Source organism: Carettochelys insculpta, chromosome 1, assembly GCF_033958435.1.
Source record: "Carettochelys insculpta isolate YL-2023 chromosome 1, ASM3395843v1, whole genome shotgun sequence".
Classification (NCBI taxonomy): Eukaryota; Metazoa; Chordata; order Testudines; family Carettochelyidae; genus Carettochelys; species Carettochelys insculpta.
The window spans coordinates 218142713-218166363 of record NC_134137.1 but is presented as its reverse complement, the minus strand read 5'-3'; the positions used below and the strand labels follow the sequence as shown (position 1 = coordinate 218166363).

Sequence of the window (23651 nt, the reverse complement as noted above, 5' to 3'; positions counted from 1 at the left end):
CCATGCAAGGTTAAACAGTAAACTCTTTCATCTGTTTTTATTTGTATTTACTTTCATCATACTGTACTTATGGAAAACGTAACTAAAATTTACTCACGATTAAAATGCCACGTATTTGAGATTTCCAGATGATAGAATGATGGTTAGGAGAGAGTTTACTGTACAATACTTTGATCATATTTACTCAATTGTTTAGTATTTAACATGTATTTAGTATTTAATTACTATGCTACTGATCCAGAAATTTGAACAGTATGGGCAAGATCTTTAAAGGAACCACTCACATGCCTCAGACTGCAGGATTATAGCTTACATTACTGTAAAATATGGAATTTTAGAATTTCAGATTACCCTTGACCTGGAACGCCTGGTATTTCTGATGCTGTGATACTAGGCCACACTTGATTAGCCACTTAAGTTAGTGTGGGTGAAATAAGCTGTAAAACTTTCGAAGTTCTTGAGGGGCAAAAGGGTTCCTTTAAAGACAATATACAAGGTAGTGAACCTGACTTGGCACACATGTTGACTGAAAATTTGGTTATATTTTCTTTGGAATAAAGAAATCTACTCGAATTTCTTACAGAACTGTAGTGCCATTTCTGTAGCATTAACACAGTGGGATTTTTCTCACAAAAGTTTATTTTCCATAATATTCAAGTGACCTAGTCTGAATTGCCTCTCCTTTATTACAATGGGTTTTTAAAAATTAAGGAAGCTACTTTTAAAATAAGTCTCTTGAAAGTATTTCTGTAAAATATGGAAAATTAACTTGCAATGTAGTTGGTACATTTCTTTTCATTATTCTGCTATGGTGTTTCATTATTTGTTCAAATAAATAACTTTAAAGGAAGATATTTTTCTCCTTCATTATGACTTCTGGCCTTTTTAACCTTCAGCTACCAAAGGAATGCTATTAGGGGAGGCCTTAAGAAAGTTTTTGGACTACCATTTGGCTATTCTGTTTTGACAACCATAGAATAACCATAATAAATCTCAATTGTTCCTAATTGTCTGATACAAATAAACAAACACATGCTAAGGTTTAACCTCTGGTTGGGAACAAGTATTAAAAAACATGACACAGCCGAGTAATTTAGCATGAGTAAGACCAGCTTCATGTTCTTTCAAATAGCTGAGTGTAAGAAGTTAGGAAAGGTACAGTAAATAACAGTGAACACTCTCCAGAAGCTTCCTTGTAAAATAAATAAGGTTACTTCAGCATGTGCACTATTCCATATAGTCTTCTTCACTTACAACAGCAAATATTTACAACACTCCAAATACTAAGGTTAACTAAGGTGACTACTGACATATTTTAAGGGTGACATCTGCATACTCTCTTCCATTGCAGTACCACTACATTTTTCCTATTAGCTCCCTCTGCTGACAGTAACATGCATAGAAAATTACTGAACCAGGTGACATCGAGAAGCCTGTGATCCTGCTGCATAAGTGAGCATTAAGTCTACATTTTACCCTGTTCCTGTGTTTGTTGCACAAGCAAGAAGTGTGAAACAGGCAATCCTGTGTCCTAATTTCAGAATTAGGACAGGCAAGACATTTTGCCAAAAGTGATTACTTGTTCAAGCATCCGGAATGCAGATGTATACCCTGTAGCTGGAAACTCAATAACCCAAGCCACATTTTGTGTTGCTTTGATTTAATACAGGCACAAGGTCATTCTAGTTTATAAAAGTGAATTACTTCTGATTCCTTTCAGCTATAATAAAAAACATAGACGGATACCCTCAAACAGGCAGACAAAGTGAGATTATAGGAAAAAGCAGAAGGAAAAAGAATAAGTAAGATGGTCATCCAATGCCAGGTTTGTAGTTACAGTCATCTGGGAACATAAAAGAATAAGAGAAAGCTGACCTGAATTTCCCTGATTATGGAGTCTCAGATCCTAACCAGACTGCCTTCTGTTGCAGTCTGCAAGCAACTTGGCAGCGTCTATTAAATACAGCATCAGAGGTGCTCAATAGAACTGATTTCTATACACATCTGTGCTGTCCACAGAATCCATCCAGAAAACTAAAACAATAAAATACTTTTTACCAAGGCTTTCAGCCTGCTATTGAACCCTTTACTTCTAAAGCATTTGGATCAAGTCCTAAGACAACAGGAGCCAGATAAATGCCGTGGACTGTGCCCTGAAACAGCCTCCTGTCTCTTAACTTGTTTAGACCTGATGCATTAGGATAGTCTTTACATTTTACTCATACTCACTTTGTTCTATTTATTAAACTATCTATCTATCTATCAGTGCCACATCTTCTTTTGCACTCTATTATTATGCATAGAAGAAAGAACTTTCTATTATATACAGCCACAAAAATTGTTTATTTTCCTGGATTTGATTCAGGTAGCCCTCCCACATGTGACAACGTTCCTATTTTCTCATCTATTTAGCTGAATTTTCCCAAACCACAATCCTCAGGTCAGACATGATGGTGCTGCACAGATGTGTAACAGTGGTCAGAGGTCTCCACACTAGAATATTTTTATGGGGAGGGAAATGTAAGCTTATAGAGAAACGTTGGCTTAACTGTACAGCAGAAAAATTTGGCTTAACTGCACAGCAGAAAAATTATGTTTCAGTTCAAATTGCTCACTGAGATAAACCAAGGAATGGTCTACGGTAAAGATATCTGTAAGGTTATATAAGACGTGACTAATCTTCTCAGTGGCTACCAGGAGTTAAATTAAAAAATTAAATAATTTGAATGACCCTTTGAAGATTAAAAGAGCTGCAAAATATAAGTGCTATAAAGAGCATTGTCACATGTAAGATCCTATTTTATCATTATATTCTTTTATCCAAAATTATCTGTATTTTGCTGAATCCATCTCTCACTATCAAGTAATTAAAAATCTTCAATTTTCACTAAAAATTAAGATTCTACCGTTTGTGATTGTAGTTCCAAACATGAACTACATGTAATTGATATGGTGATCTACACTAGGGAACAAAGTTGATCTCACATATGCAGTTCTAGCTACACCATTAGCATAGGTGGAATCGATGTTTCAGCATTGACTTCTGACCTAGTGTAGTCCAGCGTTCTTCAGGCTCACCTCAATGTCCCTTACTACATGCAATAGTGTAGGTACAGGGGTCGACAGCCGAGCCCACAGAGACTGATTTTGCCACATCTTAACACACGCAGCAAAATCAAACTCTGGAAGATCAACCACAGCATGTCGATCATCCGGTAAGTATAGATTAGCCCCTATACTATCCATCTGAATGGGATGTTAATTTTGAATGGTGGGGAGGCAGCTATGAAACCACAGCAGAACAAAACATTCTGATAAACCTACCTTCCTGCAATACTCCATTTAAAAAAAAACAAAAAAACAAAGCCTGTCAAACCTTAACACACTATGATGTGGTCTTTAATCACCTACTATTTGGACAAGATGAACAGTGAACAGGGCAAAGACTTTCAAGAGAAAAAAATGTTCTCTTCTGCTCAAGGCACTGAGCTGAGAACTGGGAAAGTTGAGTTCTGTCCTAGCTTTTACAGAAACTATCATGGAGAATTTTGCAGTTATCCAGTCTGCCACAGAACTCCCTATGTGATCTTGGGCAAGACCATATTATAACACACTAGTTCTCAACTAGGGGTTCACATAACCATGTGGGTACTCAGAGCTCTTTTAGGGATACATTAACACCTCTCTATATTTGCCTAGTTTTATAACAGGCTATAAAAAAGCATTAGTGAAGTCAGCTCAAACTAAAATTGTATACAATGACTTGTTTATACTGTTTTGTAGACTATACACTAAAATCTAAGCATAATATATTTATGTTCTGACTGATTTATTTTGTAGTTATATGGTAAAAATGAGAATGTAAACAAATTTTCAGCAATGTCCTGTGCTGTGACACTTTTTTTTTTTTATTTTATGTCTGATTTTACAGCCAAGTAGTTTTTAAATAAGGTGAAATGCTGAAGAAAACAAGATAAATCAGACTTTTGAAGGGGTGCTAGAAAAGTTGAGAGCCTCTCCTCTGGTGTATGTGTAATTCTTCTGGTAACTCTAACCCTGGAATTTCTTTACTTTTGAGTTCTTGACTCTGCCACCTTAAAGTTCTTTTGATATCTAGTTCTTCTATGTAATTATTTAGTTTCCAAGGCATTCCTCCAATAGTGTACTAACTTTCAGAGATGAAATGCTTAAAGCAAGTGTTTGTGAGCAGGCCAGCTCAGGAACAGCAAAGAAAAATGAAGAATCATGGACATTTCTCATCACTTTAGTCAGACACATGCCTGTGGGGATGGCAGCAAATAAGCATCCTGGAAGAGGGAGCCGTGTGCTTTCCAACTTCACAAAAACCACATACTTGAAGAGGACTGTCTTTCCAATGGCTCTGCAAATCACTGACATCCAAAGGGTTTTTTGGCTGCCTTCCCTACAGCTGCAAGAGGCAAGATTGTCTTTCCTGCTTGGACCACTGAAAGGAAATCCCACTGCATGAGGCCAGGGATCAGTACATTTCATCTCCTTGAAAGGAGACTCAAGAACTGGGATTCCACAGCAGCAGTAAGAATTAAAAGGTTTATACTGGGAATCTATCACAGACTACCCCATTATGAGATAATGAATTTGTCTGGAGCACCTCTTTAGTAACATGAAACTGACTCTACTGTAGTCCATGCAGTAGGAGCAGCTCTGGAGCATTGCATAACTGTGCTGTTTGTAACTGGGATTGAACACAACAGCAGAGAGTTTGCAGGTGTACTTCATGGACTGAGTTTACAAGACAGACGGGACCACTCTAATAATACAACAGAACTTCCTCACTCCTCAGTTATTTTGTAAGTACTTAAAATCTAAACATCATAATGCTCATTTATGGAAATATGCATAAGTTCCAGTCAAATAGAAATGCTCTAATGAAGATCCTTGAGCATTCCAAGAAAAACAACCCAGGAACCAATGTACGAAGTGTTCAACTCAAAAATAATAAACTGACATGATATCTGCAAGGGTCAGAAACTGTTTTATGTTAATACATTTGCAAAGGGGTATCCTTTCATAAATCAAACAGCATGAACCTGGCATTTCCACCTGCAGCTTTAATGCAAATGACAAGTGAACTGCATTGTTTGCTTCATCACATTAGGAAAGCAAAACTGTTTCCAGAGATTATCTCCTGAGATTGCAGCATGAAAAGTGAAGCTTTAAGTTTTGCCAGAACTTTAGTTAAACAATCATGGTTATCATCCCTTCAAAACAAGCAGAAAATTAAATAGTATGATCTGCATAATGTGGATACTGGAAAATCTCCATCCTCCAAAAGCAGACAGTACATAGCTATGTCTGCAGAGGGTAATTCTTTTTCAGTATTGTAAGGACACAAAGGTTCTAGGTAAACTTATTTAGAAGGGGTGGATTTGTGTGGGCACACGCACACACGCAGGAACTCAGGGTTTAAAAGTCTATCTGAATCTAACTGTATTTTTATATCAGTACTGAGTGAATACAGTCTGGTTTTCCTTCACTATCATCATCCAGCAGAAACACACTTGCAAAAATCATTCTTCAATTCCAGGATGTCTGGGGGCTCCAAAAAGCAATATATTTCCAGGGGGAACATCTAGACAGAAAATGCCTGTGATGTTTTTATCTTGGGATAAGAGCAGCATCTTTCTCTCCTTCCAGCACCCTCTTTATTCCCCCACTTTAGGTGTATCATACTGTAGGATGACCTCAAGGATGCCACTTTGTGGCATGGCTCGAAGCAACTAAATAATAATAATAAAAAGTAGAGCATCCCCTGTAAATTTTGCTGACTGCAGCAGTCTGTAGATATAAAATCCATCAACAAAGCACAGACTGGACTTACAAAGGCATTTCTACAAAGTAAACAGCAGTACAAGCACAGCTGTAAAGTGAAGTGCAACTTTAGTTCCAAGCTGCTACAAAGTAATCTAGATTTTGAAATATGATTTCAATTTTATACTACATCTGTTTTTCTTGCAGCATAAAATACTCACAAAATGTCACCATTACACAGATCCAAATATATAGAGAAAGGAAGGTTCTCTTCCAATTTTGCAAGCCCACTTGCAAATCCCGTAGAGGGGAATATTTAGACAAATATTCACATGACCTGAAGTTTTTTTTTCCCTCCTGTGGAGTTTTAAAATGCACTCTCTTAATATATCACTCTCTTGAAAGAATCACACTGACTTGCAGAAAAGAACCATGATACTAATAGGATGGATATAATTGAAAAGTATAGAACACTTGTTCCAAAACAGAACTGAAATCTCCTGCCAACAACTTGGGGTACACTCAACCCCATTTCCTTGAAGATCTTACCACAAACTTATACAATATTATCTAAATGATCATAACCTCATTAGAATTAATTCTCCTTACATGGCAATTCTTACTGGATTCACGAGCTACAGTGGAAATGTTCATATCTTTGCTTCAGTTAAGCATAAGAGTTTTATATAATTCTCTCTTCTACCTTGATTTTGCCCTGCAGGCTGCTCTTCTCTTACATTTCTCTTTCAGGTAGTCTTTTAAGCCTTTGCTACATACTGAAAGCAAATTTGTATTGCAAAAACAAACATTTTTCCAACAAAACACAAAGTTGTCATAGCTACTTGCCTCTTGGCAATTTGTGAGAATTTCCCAGGTTTAGTGCAATATGTCCACAGAAAAGTAGAAAGACCAGTCTTGATATCATGGTTACAAACCCAAACTTGCACCGAAAGTGATGCTGGTGGGTATCAAAGAACAAGGTACTGCAGCTGAAGTTAAGTGAACTGTTCTCTCAGTGGCAGAAGCAGCAAACTTTGACAGCAGCTTAGTTTACAGTGGGAGGAGAGAGAATGACATCACACCCTACTCTGGAAAAGGAAAATTAGCATTAAAATGATATTATCAGACTCTGACTGCAATAGACTTCTGGTTTTTGTTATAGATCCTTTCAGTCTCTCTGTTTACAATGGATCAACCTGTGATCACTTATACTTCATGCACAGAAATCATACAGATGTCAAAATTCCTGTACAACTGCCCTGGAAACTCAGACAGGGAGACATACTACTACACTGTTTTGTCCAAAAATGGTGAATTGCAAATGTAAGATTTGGTTTTTTACATTATCCAATGCAATTTACCTCATTGATCTCAACATTTTTCTGACTTAAGATCTTGTCCAACTTAGCATGACTTTGGGACAGATTCTGCTGTCACTTATAATCAGAATATGGACTTACTTGACCAGAATTCAACACAATACTTATAAAGTCAAGGTTCTTGGTCTGTAAGACTATATGCCACTGCCAATTTGTTTATTTTGTTTTGTCCACTTTAAAAACATTTTTACATTTTTTTCTTTAATGCAAGTGATGAAAATTACCAGCTAACTGCAAAGCTGAAGCTAAGAGAAAGTTAAGTCCCTGTGGGAGAGAAAGAGAAGTTACTCACCTGTAGTAACGATGGTTCTTCGAGATGTGTCCCTGTGGGTGCTCCACAATAGGTGTCAGGCTCGCCAGGCACCGCAGATCGGAATTCTTCTAGCAGTTTCTATTGGATCGCGCATGCGCCGACGCGTGCCACTCCCTTGCGTGCCCCCGGCCATGTGCGCGATCCGCTCCCAGCTAGTTCCTTGACCAACCACCTCGGATGATCCTGAAAAATACCAGACAGAGATCCGAAGCGGGGAGGATGGGCGGGTGGTGGAGCACCCACGGGGACACATCTCAAAGAACCATCGTTACTACAGGTGAGTAACTTCTCTTTCTTCTTCGAGTGGTCCCCATGGGTGCTCCACAATACATGACAACCCAGCAGTAACCCAAGTAAGGACGTGGGTAATCGATTTATGTGCAGCTTGCCCCCAAGAGGGCTGCTGTTGACAGACGGGTATCCTCCTTGAATACCCGATGCAGGGCGTAATGCTTGGCGAAGGTGTCGCAGGATGACCAGGTCGCCGCTCTACAGATGTCTTTTAATGCAATTCCTTTGAAGAAGGCTGTTGATGCCGCCACCGCCCTGGTGGAGTGAGCCCTAGGCGGAGCCAGCAAAGGGGTCTTTCGAAGCTCGTAGCACATTTTTATACAGAATACAATGTGCTTCGAAATTCTCTGGGAAGAGAGGCCTTCCCCTTTTGACCTGGGAGCGAGAGACACCAGAAGCCTGTCCGTTTTGCGGAAGAACTAAGTTCTGTCCATGTAGAAGGCCAATGCCCTTCTCACATCTAGGAGATGTAGGCGCGCCTCCTTGCTGGAGCTGTGAGGCTACGCGTAAAACGAGGGTAAAACTAATGGTTCGTTAAGATGGAACTCCAAGGAAACTTTTGGAATGAAGGCTGGGTGTAACTGTAAGGTTACCGCCCCCTTTGAGAATACTGTGCAGGGCAGATTGCCATCACTGCTGCGAGCTCGCTCACCCTGCGGGCTGACATAATCGCAAGAAGGAAGGTTGTTTTCATAGTAAGGAGTCGGAGGGCTACTGTGGCTAAGGGTTCGAAGGGTGGTCCCGATAGCGTGCTGAGCACCAAGTCCAAATTCCACGACGGCGGTAGCAGTTTTTGAGGGGGGTACAGGTTTACCAGCCCCTTCAAGAACCTTGTGACGATAGGGTGGGCAAAGACGGTGGGCCCTTCCTCTATATGCTGAAAAGCTGATATAGCAGCGAGGTGGACCTTTATCGAGGATAGAGAAAGCCCGTCTCATTTGAGGTCCAATAGGTATTCTAGTATTACGGTTATGGGAACATCGAGGGGAGCTAACTGTTTGGAGGAACACCAGGCTGTAAAGCGTGTCCATTTCGGTTCGTAAGTCCTCCTAGTGGAGGCCCTTCGGCTACACTCCAAGACTTGTCGTACTCCCTCCGTACACGTGCTCTCTAAGGAGCTGAGCCATGGATTAGCCATGCTTGTAGATGCAGACCCTGAGGGTGCGAGTGCACTATGGACCTCTGAGCCTGCATGAGTAAGTCCGGCGCCACCAGTAGGGGGAGTGGTGGATGATCCGACATGCGCAGAAGCAAGGGAAACGATTGTTGTCGGTCCCAAGTTGGAACTATGAGTATCATGCGAGCTCTGTCCCTTCTGGCTTTCTGCAGAACCTTGTGGATAAGCGTTGTGGGGGGAAACGCGTAGAGTAGAGGGCCCTTCCATGAAATCATGAATGCGTCCCCCAGGGACCCCTGCCCTATTCCTGCTCTGGAGCAGTACTGGGGACACTTCTTGTTGTACTGGGTGGCAAACAAATCGACTTGGGGAAACCCCCATGTATGAAATATGCTCTGTAGCAGGTCGGAGAGGATCTGCCATTCGTGCATGAGTGCGAAGCGCCTGCTCAGCTGATCTGCCTTCACGTTGTGGGCGCCCGGCAAGTACGAGGCTTTCAACGTTATGTTGTTGGTGATCCACCAGTTCCACAATCGGACTGCTTCCGCGCATAGCGCACGGGATCGTGCCACTCCTTGTCGATTGATGTAGAACATAGTGGAGGTATTGTCGGTATTGATCCCGACTACTTTGCCGTGTAGGTATTTCTGAAAATGTCTGCACGCATTGAACACTGCTCTGAGCTCCAGTATGTTTATGTGCAGTGTCTGTTCCGCAGGGGACCATAGCCCTTGCGTCACCTTGTCACCGGTGTGCGCTCCCCATCCTATGTGGGAGGCGTCGGTAGTAAGAAAAATAGAAATTTGTGGTTGGTGGAAGGGCACCCCCACTAGCAGATTCTTGGGATTTCCCCACCACGCTAGGGATCTGCGCACTTCCGTCGTGGGCGACACTACCCTGTGGACAGTGTGGGATGCCGGTTTGTAAACACTCGCCAGCCAATGCTGCAGGCTTCGCATGTGTAACCTGGCATTCTGTACCACAAATGTCGCTGCCGCCATGTGCCCCAACAGTTGCAGGCACGTTAGGACCGGCACCGCGGGGCTGTACGTAATGACTTGCACCAGTGAGTTGATGGCGCGGAAGCGGGTGTCGGGCAGGTATACTCTTGCTGCGATAGAGTTTATGCATGCCCCTATGAACTCTATATCTTGCGTGGGTTCGGTCTTTGACTTTGCGAGGTTGATAACTAGGCCCAGCGAAGTAAACGTGTTCGCGGTGATGCGTATCATGCGTAGGACCTCTGCCTTTGAGACTCCTTTCAGTAGGCAGTCATCCAGATATGGAAAAATAAACACCCCCTGTCTGTGCAGGTAGGCTGATACCACTGCCAGGGTTTTCGTAAAGACTCTGGGTGCGAAGGATAGGCCGAACGGAAGAACCCTGTACTGGAAATGTTCCCCGCCGACCGTGAAGCGGAGGAAGCATCTGTGTGCCAGGTGGATTGTTATATGAAAGTAGCGTCTTGTAAGTCAAGGGCTGCAAACCAGCCTCCATCGTCCAGTGCCGTAAGTATGGAAGCAACTGTGATCATCCGAAACCGTTGCTTGCGCAAGCAACGGTTGAGGCCCCGTAGATCCAAAATCGGCCTCCAGCCTCCTGTTTTCTTCTCTGTTAGGAAGTAATGTGAGTACAAACCTTTCCCTTGGAATTGTTCCGGCACTCTTTCCACCGCCCCTATGAACATGAGGTGATCTACCTCCTGCTTCAGCCTCGCCTCGTGGGCAGCGTCCCTGAGATGAGGGCAGCTGGGAGGTTTTGTCAGTGGAATTGACTGGTAGGGGATCATGTAACCTGTGGCTATAATTTCTAGCACCCATTTGTCTGTGGTGATCTTTTGCCATTGGGAGTGGAACGGTTTGAGGCAATGATGGAACATGAGATGAGAATGGCATTGAGTGATGGTGTTGATAGTGCAGCCCTCGACATAACCATCAAACTTGCTGTCTCAGGGCTTGTCCCGAGGGTGTACGGCTTTTTTGAGAACGTCGTCTGGGGGCCCTGTACTGCTGATGCTGTTGATGGCGCCCTTGGTCATAGCCTCGCTGATATTGAGCGCGCTGTGGTTGGTAAGCATAGCGTCTTTGCTGAGGATAGAACTTCTTTTTCTTGTATGGGGGAGTATAAATACCCAAGGTCTTAAGTGTGGCCCTTGAGTCTTTGCTGGAGTGGAGGACCGAGTCGGTTGAGTCCGCAAACAGCTTTTGCTTATCAAAGGGAAGATCCACGATCTTCGCCTGTAGGTCTCTGGGGATACCGGATGTCTGGAGCCAGGATTCCCTACGCATTACCACTGCTGCTGCTGTTGAACGTGCCGCTGTGTCCGCCACGTCCAGGGCAATCTGGACTCCCGTCCGCAACGCCATGTAGCCTTCTTGGACAATCGCCTTTAACACTGGCTTCTTGTCCTCCGGGAGTGAATCCATGAGAGGAGTGAGTCTAGAGTAATTGCCAAAGTTATGGTTTGATAGATGTGCTGCGTAATTTGCCATCCTCAATAATAGGGTAGAGGAGGAGTAGACCTTCCTGCCGAACAGCTCTAGTTTCTTAGCATCTTTATCCGACCCCCCGATTTGTACTGAGACGTTTTCAACCTCTGCTGGGACGATTCGACCACCAAAGAATTGGGTTGTGGGTGACTAAAGAGGAACTCCATGCCCTTGGCTGGGACGAAGTACTTCTTATCCGCTCTCTTGTTCGTAGGCGGCATAGAGGCCGGAGTCTGCCATATGTTAGTGGCTGACTTCATAATGGCTTCGTGCAGCGGGATAGCGATTTTAGATGAAGCCAGGGGTCTCAAATTTTTCAGGAGTTTATGATGCTTCTCCTGCACCTCTGCTATCTGAATGTCCTGCGTGAATGCTACTCTTTTGAACAGCTCCTGGAATTGTTTAAGGTCATCCGGAAGGGAGACATCCCCGGGGGCCGGGGCCTCATCTGGGGAGGATGAGGAGGAACCACTGGGGTAAACCTCCCGCAAATCCTCTGGCTCCCGAGTTTGGTGGTATACTTGCTCCCTGGTGGGCTGTGAAGGGAAGTCTCGGGATTCTGGACCTAATTCCCCCTGGGACAACTGCATTCCCGTCCCAGAGCGAGTGTGTACACGGGAGTATTGATGAGTAGTAGGAGAGGACCTGCCCCTGGATCTAGACCTGCGGTGTCTGTGTTCAACATGATGAGGATGACCATAGCAACATGGGCAAGGGCCCGGTGGTGGAGACCTGACCACGATCGGGGAGTGTACCCATGATGTCTGGGAGAGCAGGATCTCCGCGATGACATTGACAGTGGTGAAGCTGGTTTGTGATAGTACTCAAGGGGATCCATGCCCAAAAATGGTGAAGGTGGCCTGAGCCACGGCGAAATTGGTTGGAGGAACGGAGAGGGAGGCCCGAAATAAGCCAGTGGAGTTGCAGCCCGGAGGTGCGGCATGCATATCTCGGGAGAGGGGCTGGGTGATAAGGGCAGCGCAGCCCTGCCTGGAGATGGACTAAGGTGCTGGGTTTTAGCTCTGGCCTTGCCCCTCCCCTGCGGGGTGGGAGCCGCCCCCTCCGGTGCCGGGGATCTCGGCCCCGTTGTCGGCGCTGCGCTCAGCACCGTCAACAGTGGTGCCGCGTGGGTAGCTTCCTCCGGAGCCGGTAGGCTCCATGCCAGGTGCCCCTGTGCCGTAGGTGCCACGGGAGCCGGTGCCGCGTGCAGCGGTGCTGCCAATTCCAGTGCTTGCTGCGCTGGCGCTCGCAGCGCCTTCCATGCCACCTGTTGTATAATCGGAGGCTCAGCCTCTGCCACGTGCGCTGCTGCGCTGCCGCTTTCATCAGCTCGCGGCTGGGGGCTCTGCGTTCTGCTCGTCCTGCTCGCTGGGACCGCTGGCAAGGATCGAGCCGGGGAGAGTTTCCTCCTCTTCTGCACAGAGGTGGGTCAAAGAGGCTGCCTTCCTTTTATTCGACCCAGAGGTCCCTTCTGTGTGAGGCTTCTCCGGCGGTTCAGGCTGGAGAGCCTTATCAAACAAGATCATTTTGAGCCTCATTTCTCTGTCCTTCCTGGCCCTGGCTGTAAGCTTAGCACAGTGGGAACACTTCTGGGTAACAAGAGACTCTCCCAGGCAGCGAATGCATTCATTATGCCCATCTGAGGCCGGCATAGCCTCGCAGCATGACTCACACTTCTTAAACCCCGACGAAGCCATCACGGTGAGTCTTTACTGTTAATAGGGTACTTAGCCACTAATCAGTGCTTTCTAACCCAAAATAACATTCACAGCCTTCAGGGCAGCGGACGGCTTAACAGCCTTCTTGTCTGCCCCTTCTTCGTTCCTCTTCTCTCTGCTATCTAATATGCTCTTCTCTTTTTTTTATTTTTTTGTATAATAGTGACAAACAAATGAACTACACTTAAAAAACAACTATCTTATCTGTGTCTGGCTTTAGCCGGAGCAGATTCCGTCTGCAGCCGATGACGGTTGAGAAGGAACTGGCGGGGACCGGATCACGCACATGGCCAGGGGCGCGGACGGGAGCGGTGCGCGTCGGAGCATGCACGATCCAATAGAAACTGCTAGAAGAATTCCGATCTGTGGCGCCTGGCGAGCCCGACACCTATTGTGGAGCACCCACGGGGACCACTCGAAGAAGAAGATGAGACACTAGGTAAACAAACGGCAAGTTCTACTATCATTTATGAAAGCGTAAATCAGAAGTAAATGGAAATCAGCAGATTTATTCCAGGTTTCAACAGGTGTAACTAAGAGCAGAATTTGTCCCTGATCATCAACAAACTGAAGAGATGGGCAGAGTTGAGGGATAAGGGGAAATTTCAAGGGGGATTTCAGAAATGAGAAAGCTAATGAAAAAATCCCTAAGGTCAAACAAAAGGAAGTTATAATTCTTAAACTCCCCCGGAGGCTACTTAAGCATCCAGTAAATGAGCTCCTGATCTGCATGTTGACTTTAAAGCCTACTGAGGTCCTTTTGTTTTTATCCTGACATGAAGAAATCTTTCCTCATTCCATCATGCTACACTTCATATAAAATAGTAAACTGTAAGTTAACGTTACAGATAGATCCAAACTAAAATGCCTGGGTGCAAACATCCTCCCTTTTCTGCCCTTTGGGAAAATTCAGATCATGAAATTTTGAGCATCTTTCGTAAGTGGTATGAAAATTAAAAATAGGTGCCTGGAGCAGATGAAATTTGAGTGAGACACAAAGGTGATATAGGTAGGCTTCAGAAACATAGACTGGGCATTTCTCAACACTTGTTGGTAAAATAATACCACACTTAGATATAGCTGCTCATCTGATTTCTGCAATAAAGTATGCAAACATTGTTTTAAGGGGTTAAACGTGAAAATGGAAAATTGTATTGTTAATACTGAGAAGTCTCAAAACACCAACCCAGACCATTAGTTCTAGTGATGTGCAGTCATGGAAGAAAACAGAACTGGATGCAAAGCAATATCTTGACTTTTACTTATCTAAAAAACAAAATATATACTTAGGAAAATTATCTGTGAAACACTATGTAATTAAAAAAAAAACAATGAGAAGTCTTCCTGTGGCACCTTATATACTAACAGATTGATTGGAGCATAAGCTTTTGTGTGCAAAAACTCCCTCCATCAGATGCACTGAGTGGCAATTCCAGAGCCAGATATAAATACATGGGTACATGAAAAGAAGGGATTAAGCCAAACTGCTTGGGACTCCCTTCTTTTCATGTGCCTGTAAATTTATACCTGCCTCTGGAATTTCCACTTCATGCACCTGACGAAGTGGGTCTTTGTCCATGAAAGCTTATGCTCCAATATATCTGTTAGTCTAAGGTACCAGTGGACTTCTTGTTGTTTTTTCAGATACACACTAACATGGCTACCTCTCTGATACTAATCTAATTTAAACTACATGAAGGCCTGCCAGATGATGATTTAGTACCTTAAGGGAAGCAATAGAAGATATTATTAAAATTATGCAATATGTTCTCTATAATGCTGCAGAAATGTGTGGACAGCCTCAGCTTGGCTTGCAGACCATCTGCTTGCCCTTTCACAATCATGACACCTTTCTTGCCCACTGTAGTGATTTATTATAAAGAAACCTACTATTAGAAGAACTATATCCTTTGTCATGTAATGCAACATGTTTTATTATCTCCCAGAAGAAATAATTATATTCTTGTTCTTCATTTAATCTGCTTCTCTCAGGCTTCTCTGGGCCCATTGACGGAGGGGGATATGGAGGCATAAAGGGCAACTGCCCTAGGGCCCAGCAACTCAAAGGGGCATGGGACTCTGGAGACAGGGTTCCCCACCTCCCATCTTGCAAAGGGGCCCAGCAAGTCTGTTGGCTTGCCTGTGCTGCTTTGCTGCAAATCCCCTTTCCCCTACTCCTTAGTTCTTGCACTTTTCTCTAGCACTTGGCTCGGTTCTCTGCTATACTTGCTGCTCAACTATCTGGGCTTCTTCCTAAGCCATACTACCAGGCTACCTAATTCCTTCTCTCTCTGATAATTTCTGCAGCTAGCCAAAAATGCTACACAAATGTTCATAATGGAGGCAATTACAGTTTGGTAACTACTTGTGAGTGTCTAAAAGAAGGCCAAGTAGATGTTATGCACGTGTTCTGTGGATCACAAGAAGATAAAAGGCTACATCTACTGAGGTTCTCTCTGACATACTTCAGCTTCTCTGATAAGGTGCTGTTTGCCTGTGCTGTATGATTTTGTGCCTTCCTTTCCCAGACATGTTCCTGCCACACACACACAAAGAAGAAATTATGGGAAAAAAAACCCCACCTCTGCCTTTCCTTTTCACTCAAATCCTTACTCTAGTTACTGGCCATTGTGCACACCAGTGACAGGAAGTTAAACATGCAGCTCTATGTTCAGCAAACATATATCTATGCTGTAATGTACTTCAGCAGAATCAGAATATAGATCCATTTACAAAAATGGACTTTCTAACCATTTATGTGGAACATTATCCAGACCAAAGTGCCTTAGATTTCTCCTTATCTTCACAAACTACATGTTATCCAACTCTTACTAACAGACCAAAAGCAAGATGGATAAAGTAATCTTAATTTTACCCTCTGATGCTATTTAAGAAAGGATTAGAGAGTGCATTCTCTAGGCAGGATAGGTATTCCACAAGAGGAAAGTCACAGTTTAACAGAAGATCTCCTGACCCCCACTCCTCTGCCTTACATCCTAGATGGTGTTGCCTGAATAACTGCCAAGTATTCAGCAGTTTACCTGCTTACCTCAGTGGTGGATTGGCTGAGAAAAACTACAAGTTTTCAAATGTATAGAAAGATTCTTATTGAGAACCAAGATAACCCTCATGTTATCTGAACTAATCCATCCCCCCTGCCTCAATATTCAAGCAAACCATATTCTAGGAGCTGATTGAGCTGTTCATTGTTCTGAATTAGATAAGAGAAGTACTTCTATATGTTCCATAGGCTGTGTCTACAATAGCATTCCCCTTTTGAAAGAGGCATGCAAATAAGGGAAATAGAAAATGCAAATGAGGCACATATTTACATATCTGCCACATTATTTGCATATTCTTTTGAAAGAAGTGCAGCTCTTTCAAAAGTAAACCCCATCTTCGAAAGAACTCTGCTTCCCAAAAAAAAAATAAATAAAAAATAAGAAGAAGGGTTCTTTCAAAGATGGGGATTACTTTCAAAAGACCTGCATCTACACTGCTTTTCTTCTTTTGAAAGAATATGCAAATGAGGTGTCAGATATGTAAATCTGCCCACATTTGCATTTTCAATTTCCCTCATTTGCAATTCTCTTTCGAAAGAGGAATGGTAGTGTAGACATAGCCACACTGTTTGAGGCAGGAAAGAGGATTGTAAATGGATATGCAAAAACTGATATCCTGTCTTCTCTATGCCAAAATTGACAATCTCTTGACACTTTCTAAGAGTAGGGGCTTTCTGCCAATTTCTTTACCATAATTTTTCTTCCCCACACTATTCTGTACACTAGCTGAATTCCACTGTCTCCTCCTGAGATGGTTAAACTTCGTCGGTGCTGTGTGTATTGTTTGTTCACTGCCTGGGGAACTTTTGGGATAAAATGCACTGCATAAATGTGTTCTTGTGAGTGACTCAGTTATTGGACTCCTTATCTTTCTTGTAAATCTGTCACAGGATCTTTTGAAAGCCTTCCGGAAAAGAGAAATGCCAAACAAGCATTGATTCAGATGTAGTGCTTTTTTAAAAAAAAGTTTAATTCACTCCTTCTGTGAATTTTTATTCCATTGTCTTGCTCCCAAACTGAATCCCAGACCATCAAAATCAGTGGTGGGATTCAGAAATAGAATGAAATGGAGAAAATGAGCAAAAAGAGAAAAATTAATATATTACATGAGAAGTATAATTGGGGAAAGGCCAAAACAAATGAATGGAGGAAAAGAGGTCCCATTGTTACAGCTGGCATCTGAAAACTATCAGGATTTCATTTTTTGCCCTGATCGCAAAGATAGACTCATTGGCTGGGTCTACACTTGCCCCCAACTTTGAAGGGGGCATGTTAATCAAGGCAATGAGAGATTACTAATGAAGTGCTGCGGTGACTATACAGCACTTCATTAGGCTAATTCTCCCCTGCGGCAACTTCAAAGTGTCAAACTTTGAAGTGCCAGTATGTGTGTAGCCACGGGCACTTCAAAGTGCCCACACTACTTCGAAGTGCCTAGACTCAAAATTTTGGCAAGTGTAGACAAGCCCATTGGTTTGTAATTTCTACAATCTCCCTTAGCACCTTGTAAAATATATGTAAGTAAATCAGAATTATCCTCTGAATTTAATACAGGTGGAGCCTCTCTAGTCCAGCACCCTCCGGGCCTGATCAGTGCTGAACGAGAGAACTTACTGGACCATTGGAGGTCAATATTGCTCAGCAGCATTACCAACACTTCCATGGCTTTCTGGCTATTAGAAGACATTTAGGGATACATTACAGTTAAATAAAGCACAGAACATGGAGAGCCAGAACTACCAGTTGTAAATGAACTTTATGGAACCATGGGAAACTTGGACCCATAAGGGGTCATTCAGCTAACTAAAATCATTCTGGATTATGGATGCTGCCGGACAAGAGTGTGCTGAACTAGAAAGGTTCAACCTGTAATACCATGCACACTTTTGATAACTCATTAGCCAGTCTGGATAGAAATTTTCCAATCACCTAAATGATTTACAGACTTAAATTCCTGAATGCTGTGCTACAGAATGGGGAAACTGAAAATCAACGGGACTGGGTGATTTCGAAATTTTTACTTTTATTCTTAAGTGCCTTGAGAATTCTTGGATTAATTCTAAAGGGACCATCTCCATCACAGGGTCCCAGAGTCTAGGCTTCAGACAAAGCCCAAACAACTATTCCACAATTTAACAGCCCCTGCCCCCTAGGCTGGTGAGCCCAAGTCAACTGGCACAGGCTAGCCCTGGCATCTAACTAGTATGTCAACATGCCTTCAAGTGTTCTTACCCTCTTTTATGTATTCCGTAGACTCTTCTGTATCCAGCAGATTTACTTATTCTCTCATAGGGTTCCTGCTGCTGATAAAATGATTTGCTTTCACATCTTTGGCTATTTGATATTCAGATTCTTTCTTATGACTCCTAATTTCCATTTCACATTTAATCTGTTCATAGTTTACAGTTCTTTCTATTGGCCTCAGTGGCTGGATTGCTCTTTTCTAAAGGATGCTTGTTTGGCCTGTCTTTTAGATGTGCTATGTAGTATGTTCGGGGTTTTTGTCTTAGACATATGAATATCCTTTGTGACTCTGTAATGCTATGCTTAAGTGGTGCTCATAGTACATAAAGGCAATTTTTGGTGGTAGGGGAGATAGGAGAGTTTCCTATGTACTCCTTGGTCCCTGTGGTCATCATCTTAGAGTCTGAAACATTAGTCATACTTGCCCTTATCTTGGCATACATAGGCATCTGTTCTTGCTATATACTTATTCATCTGCATCTAGCACTGTGTTCAGTGACCTCCTGCTGCAGTGAATTCCACAGGCTGACTACATGCTGAGTAAAATATTTCCTTTAATTCATTCTAAATGCATCAATTAGCAGCATGCTCATGCTAATCCACCACACAGCTGCATGGCATCTCACTTGTGTGAGTTCAAAGAATTTGTGAGTTTCCCCAAATACCATGTATATTTAGTTGGAGGTTTCAATCTCTCCAGACTCCTCCTTCCCAGATGAATCATGGCAGCAACAGGTAAATCAGTTTTTATTCAACTCTTAAGAGTCAAGCTGGTAAGGGATATTTTTTTCCTGACCATGTGTAACACCATGGAAGTCCCAAATTTTCTGATTGAAGAGATGATGATGGCTGGTTTCCTCCCTCTAAACCAGGACTGTCCTAGATAGTTCTGGTGCCTATGCAGACCCTCAGGACTGCAGGCTGTGTGGGATAAGCCCAGAGATACACAGGAGGGGGCAGAAACAGGGCAGGGTTGCAGCAGAGATTGGTTCTGCCCCTGAACTCACAAGCAGTGGCAGGGAGTGGCACAACCTGGCCCCAGCCTGCTTCACTACACCAGCTCCCAGCTGCATTGCTTGAGGCAGAGGGCTTAGGAGGAGGAATGTAACCCCTGGGCCTCAGTCAGTGGTGGCAGGAAAGAAAGCAACACAGCTGGGAGCCAGCAGAGCAGACTGGAGCTGGGTCATGCTGCTTCCTGCAACTGCCAGTGAGTGCAGGGGCAAACCTGACCCCTGCTGCCAATGCTGGCCCATTCTGATTCATAGCCCCCAGGCTCTGTTATGTGGTGGACAGGATTTGGGCAGAGTGGTGGAAAGGGTGCAGGACTGGAATGGGGCCGGGCAGGAGCACAGCAAAGGCAGAACAGGGGAGGTTGTCCTGGGCCCCACACCTCCCTAAGGTTGGCCCTGCTGGGTACAGCCAGCTGGGTGATGGTGCAGGCCCCTGGAGACAGTGTGCCACTGCATATGCAGCTGCTGATGACACCGTGTTTTGCTTATTGGTAGGGATGACTCTGCTTTTAACAGCCTAGAGTGTTGATATTTCAGCTAATTAGTTGAAAGAATGACATGAGTCAACCCCATTTGTTCCCCCAACGTCTGCACTGCAGAACTCCTTCCAAGCACACACCCTCTACCAAATTCTTTCCATCAAAATACTAATTGGCTTCCTGTTTACTTGAAGAAGTGATTATACTGTACTGAGGAATAGGCAGGAGCAAGAGCACAGAGTGCAAAGTATGGATGCATAAAAGTACCTTTAAATATTAAGTCTGGAATTTATTGCCACTTCCAGAGACAGAGTACAAAACTTCAGTTTTATGTTTAGAGGAGTCATGCAATGATGATGGGGTTTTATATTTCAAAGAAGAAAGGGCATGTGTCTTTAGTTTACAGCATCAGCAATACACAGCTATGGAGACATCGATGGACCACCAACAACTGATAACTCTGATCTTTGCCAAGTGATAGATTTCTATCCAACCTTCTATTAACACACATCATGTCATACCCTATAGCCAACATCAAACCAATGTAGTCAAACTTTCCTTCATTTATATTCATAAGACCCGTTCATTATGTAAGGAAGCTCACTTTTGTTCTCTTTCCCGCCACATCCCAATCCCAGTGCCAAATAGTTCTTAGGCGAACATTGTATGAAGCTTAATCCATCTGATCCATCTTGTTCAACATCACAGCTTTCATTTTCCTATTCTTTTATCAGCAATGATCTAAATAAAATTTTCTTTGCCTTACTTTTGTATTTTTGACATCTGTTTCAATGCATTTTGTGCATGTATCAATGTGTGTACACAAATTTCCCCCAAATTTATACACACATTTGGTTTTCATTTTTGTCTAAGCATTTGACATCTCCAGTCTTTTTTCACAAAATGTCCATTTTGACCATGCTCAGATTAAAAACCATGTGATGTGCAACATGTAACTTTATGCAAAAACCATTATCCATACTCAGATGTTCAGTAATGCAACACTAAACAATGGTTTCACAGATGCTTTAACACTTGTTAAGCCTCATGTACCCCTCCTTATCAATATAGAATAGCTCTTTCAGGTAAGGTTTGGAAGACAAATGGGGAGGACACAAAAGCCAATTGGGTCAGAAGTATACTAATTAAATGGAGCCACTCAGGTTTACCAAATAGGACTGCAACTCAAATTGATGACTAAAGATCATTACCCTCTGATGACTGGTCAGTGGCCTATGTGGAAAGCACCTGAAGTCCAGTTTCCATTGGGCAAATATCCACACAACAACAACAACACATTTGCAACTAACTGCAGTTTTTGTTTTGATATACAGTCTCCAGCAGGGTCCTCAAGGACAGGGGATGGAAGTTGAACTCCTCTCTGCTTCCGAGATGGGATCCTTTCTGTCAGAACTGAGGCATGTTGATTTGGCGACATACAGAAACTTGCACGGCTGCTGACCTGTGCTTTACATGTATGTTGAATCAGCAGAAAAGCTGAGTCTTAAGCATCTTTCAATAAAGATATCTTAAGTAAAATTCAAAGCTCACACTTTCGTGATGCCTGACTGAAGTCAGTGGTACTGCATGGAATGTAATCTAGCACCATCTAGGAATAGCAGGTGCAGGGTTAAATCACATTCTTCCCCATTTCCTCACGGTTCTGACCCTCAGCCAGGGGCAGCATTCAGAGCGGCTGGAGTAAAACTACAAAAACAAATGCATTACGAAGTGCAATGAGGAGCTCTTACAGTCAGATGCAGAGAGACAACCAGGTTGTGGTTGTTTTTGTAGTTGTCTGTTTTTTTGTTTTAGAAAGAGTGCTTATTCTCTGTGAAGATGTAACACTTGGCCTTATTAACATCCTTCCACAAAGAAAAAGATTTCCTTGGCCATGATACCAAGATATGATGAATGTGCGCAGGTTCAAGAGAGAAATAATTCATGCACATTGTCCTCCCATTATGAGTCACCTTGGCCTAAAGAACATATTCTACAGACTTTTCAGCTTAAAAGGCTGCTTTGGGGTAGAATCTAGATCGGTGAGCGTTATGTAGTTCAAAATGCTATAAATATTTTGAAGCAAGGCCACCAGTCACTACTGTATATAGAATGTAAGCAGTTGGAACACAATATAAGGTTCCTCCTTTACTTGAATGGGAATAAAATTTTGCCAGTTACACTATCCCCAAAAATGGGGTAAATGGAGTATGTTTGGATTGCAATAGTTCATGTCTATCCATTTTTATTACCATCAACTCTTTACATCACAAATGTATTATATTATACGTAAGCTTAAAATAACTGTCTGTACATAGTTTGCCTGACACAAAACAAAACAAGCATTTCGTTAAAATTGCACAAGTGAAAAAGTAACTTTAAAAAATGAAATATCCCAATACTCTAATCTCCACACAAAAATGCCAGAATCTAAACACTCAGGGCAAAGCATCTTGTTATCTGCAGAGCAAAGGGACCTTGTTTAATATTAGATGTGCAGTGAATCTAGATACTGTAATAATAAGTAAAACATAACTTGTGTTTTGAAGCAATTTTCATCCACGAATTGTAAAGTACTTGGTGAGATTTTTTTTAAGGTCCTGTCTACTGTAAAAAGGTAGAAGATAGCTTTAGGAAAGGCAATGCTTCTTCTAATTTTTAAGCAAATTTAACACTCATAAATCAAGCCAGGTAAACAGGTCTACAGAGTCCATTTTACCACAGGACTGGAAATGCACCACAAGGCGTAAAGCAGGCTTCTCTATCCTGTCTGCCATTGTGTTTCACTCAGCAGCTGGAGGACATTGTCTCCAGAAAGGAGGGCCTAGTTTAATGCTTAAGTCTGTTCAGTCCTTGGTTTATCTCGTAAAATGGCTAGTGATGACAGCTTCCCGCTTCACATATAAAACTGACTCATGCTTTGTGAAATAAAGTGAATAGTGTTCAGAGTCAGCCCTGGCTGTCTTGAACATGGTTAGAATTGGAACGTCTTGAGAAAAAATCCCAACCAACCAGCCAACCAACCAAACAAACAAATCAAAGCAACATAGAGATGGCCCAAAGTGTGAGTTTGGTAAGGGTTGTAGCATTTGTACAGTAGTCAAATGGACCTGGAATGCAGTCTGGACTATGACCAGATATAGTAGCATATTTTGGAAGTCCCTATGTGCGTATAACTTTTTTTTATAAATGAAGTGAGAGAATATCCATCTTACAATGTCAGCATTTATGTTGTACTTTAGGAAATAATAAATAGGATAAACATGCACAAAACAATGTAGCCAGACAAAGTCTCCCCCTTACAAGCCAGCTTGCTCGCTGCTGCCCCCCCGCCACACTGAGGAGCCTCGCAAGCACACAGGGCACGGAAATGGCTGCTGACAGCACAGTCTTTGATGCCTCTCATTGAGGCCCAGATGTGCTAGCTCATCATGACCCTGAGAAACAGAAAGTACAGATAAAAGGCTAACAGGCCAAACTGTGAACAAGGTGGGGGGGGACCTCAGGAAATCACCCCAGCTGGCATTGATGGATATGATGACCACACAGCCATCCCAGAATAGGAAGTCTCCGCCCACACAAAAAGAATGTCCTGTACTCCTAAATTGCTTATCTCCTGTCTTACAAGTGCAAATTAAGTAAGAATTGCCCTTGTAACAAACTGGCATCACAAAAGACAGACCAGTATGATCTGGCACCTTAGATAAGAAAGAGAATACATAACCTAAAAGGGGTATAAAAGGTGGGCCCAGCAGAACT

General features: G+C 42.9%; 1 protein-coding gene across 3 annotated transcripts in view; it reads right to left on the bottom strand.

The window, feature by feature from the left end:
- The window catches only part of ABI3BP (ABI family member 3 binding protein), a 451725-nt gene that overhangs the window by 342999 nt on the left and 85075 nt on the right, over positions 1-23651 (bottom strand). For 2 of the 3 annotated variants that reach the window (XM_074999369.1, XM_074999377.1), the window contains exon 1: positions 6637-6783. The exons of the other annotated variant lie outside the window; for it this stretch is intronic. In XM_074999369.1, coding sequence (XP_074855470.1) covers positions 6637-6715 — 79 coding nt within the window. In that variant the 5' untranslated portion in view covers positions 6716-6783. Of the gene's footprint in view, positions 1-6636; positions 6784-23651 lie in introns of those variants that run through there. 3 annotated transcript variants of the gene reach the window in all.